This window comes from Vigna umbellata, chromosome 7 (genome assembly GCF_029865625.1).
Source record: "Vigna umbellata cultivar VRB3 chromosome 7, Vumbellata_1.0, whole genome shotgun sequence".
Taxonomy (NCBI): domain Eukaryota; kingdom Viridiplantae; phylum Streptophyta; class Magnoliopsida; order Fabales; family Fabaceae; genus Vigna; species Vigna umbellata.
In genome coordinates, this window is record NC_142171.1 from 14,134,984 (window position 1) to 14,136,778 (window position 1,795).

At 38.0% G+C, this 1,795-nt stretch overlaps 1 protein-coding gene across 1 annotated transcript; it reads left to right on the forward strand.

Moving 5' to 3' along the window:
• The first annotated feature begins 472 nt into the window (after positions 1 to 472).
• On the forward strand, positions 473 to 853 carry LOC148195198 (uncharacterized). The gene has a single exon (XM_088095115.1). It carries the CDS (start codon positions 473 to 475, stop codon positions 851 to 853), a length of 381 nt encoding a protein of 126 aa, XP_087951241.1.
• The last annotated feature ends 942 nt before the right edge of the window (positions 854 to 1,795 follow it).

Genomic DNA, 1,795 nt, shown 5'->3' on the forward strand with positions numbered 1-1,795 from the left:
GAGACTCTCCAACAATTTATGCAGGTGACTATGTCCAACCATAAAAGCACTGAAGTTGCCATTAGAAATTTGGAGATACAGGTTCGCCAATTGGCTAAGAAGTTGGAGGAGATGCTTGACCGGTGTTTTGGGGCTAACACTGAAGTTAACCCTAAGGAGTGCAATGCCATTATGACTAGAAGTGGCAATATTGTAGATGAGAGAAAAGATGAGAGAAAAGAGAAAGTTGAGTTGAGTAAAAAAGAATAAGAGAATGAAGAGAGAAGAGGTGAGGTTGAGAGAAAAGAAAAGGAGAAAGATGAGGGAGAGAAAAAGAAAGAAGAGGAAGAGAGAAAAGAAAAGAAGAGAAAAGAAAAATAAGAGAAAAGAAAAGGAGAGAGAAGAGAGAGAGAAAGAAAAAATATTTGAGAAGCCCCTTCCTTATCCAAAGAGCTTTTCAAAGAAAGAAAAAGAAAAGCAATTTGGGCGTTTCATGGAGATCTTCAAGCAATTAGAGATTACTATGTCTTTGACCGAAGCACTGCAGCAAATTCCTGCTTATGCGAAGCACATGAAGCAAATCCTTAGCAAGAAGAAGAAATATCTAGATGAGGAAACAATTGAAGTGCAAGGCAATTGTAGTGTCATATTGCAGAAGACGTTACCTCCCAAATTCAAAGATCCGGGGAGTTTCATCATTCCTTGCACCATTGGGAATCATGATATAGGGAAGGCTCTAGTTGACTTAGGAGCTAGTATCAATTTTATGCCCTTATTTATGCTTAAGAAGATTGGTGGTCTGAAGGTCAAACCTACAAAAGCAATCTTGCAAATGGCAGACAGGTCCATTAAGTATCCTTATGGTGTGGTATAACACGTGGTGGTGAAAATAGATAAACTCAAATTTCTGGTGGACTTTGTAGAGATGGAGATGGAGGAAGTGATGAGCCAATATTTTTCTCACTTCACTTAGTTTAATGTGCTAGAATTAGTCGGGGAATTATGCTTAAACGTCCGGTATTTTCCTGCTTGTCCTAATTGTGCTTAATTTGATCGGGAATTCTTATTTTAACTAATTTGAATTATCTGAGCTTATTATTTTGCATTATTAATTACGGGAAAATTTTGGATAACTTTTTGGGACATTTGAAGGTTAAATGAGAAATGGCAATTGAGCCCAATGCATCTCAGTCATTTCAATTTTCGCACAGTGCTGCGTGAATGTTGTGTCGACTTGTGTGACCTCGTTTGAGTTCAATTCTTATCCGTTTTCCATGCAATTTTTTTTCATAGTTTCGTCTAGATGTCTATTTTCACGTATAGTTTTTACTTTGTTCAAATTATTTCTGTACTGCTCCCAGTAATTTTTTTACTCTCCTATGTCAGTCCAGTGATTGTTGTTTGAGTGTTCTAATATGTTTGCATTGTTTGCTTGCTGTTTAGTACTTGTGGTGGCTGGAATTTATCATTGGACAATGCATCTCATGGCCACAAAAAGAAATTAAATGTGAATCTAGACTCTTAAATGGTTGCAAGGAGGTCCAAATTGTTTTGAGTTGAACAAAGCTGCACATCCAGACGATTGAAGAAATAAAGTGCAGCTGCCAAATATTTCAATTGTCACGGCCTTGGTCCAGCTTGCTGCATCTAGTATGCACACATTCACATGGATTGCAAAATGCTAAGGTGAATTTTATAGAGTTAGTGAACGTGGTGTCACGACACATTCATTGTGGCAGCAAACATCACATGTTTTGGATGGAATCAAAGTGGGAGCCGCGCCACCTAGGATTGGAGAATTTCTCTTTGGCTTAGG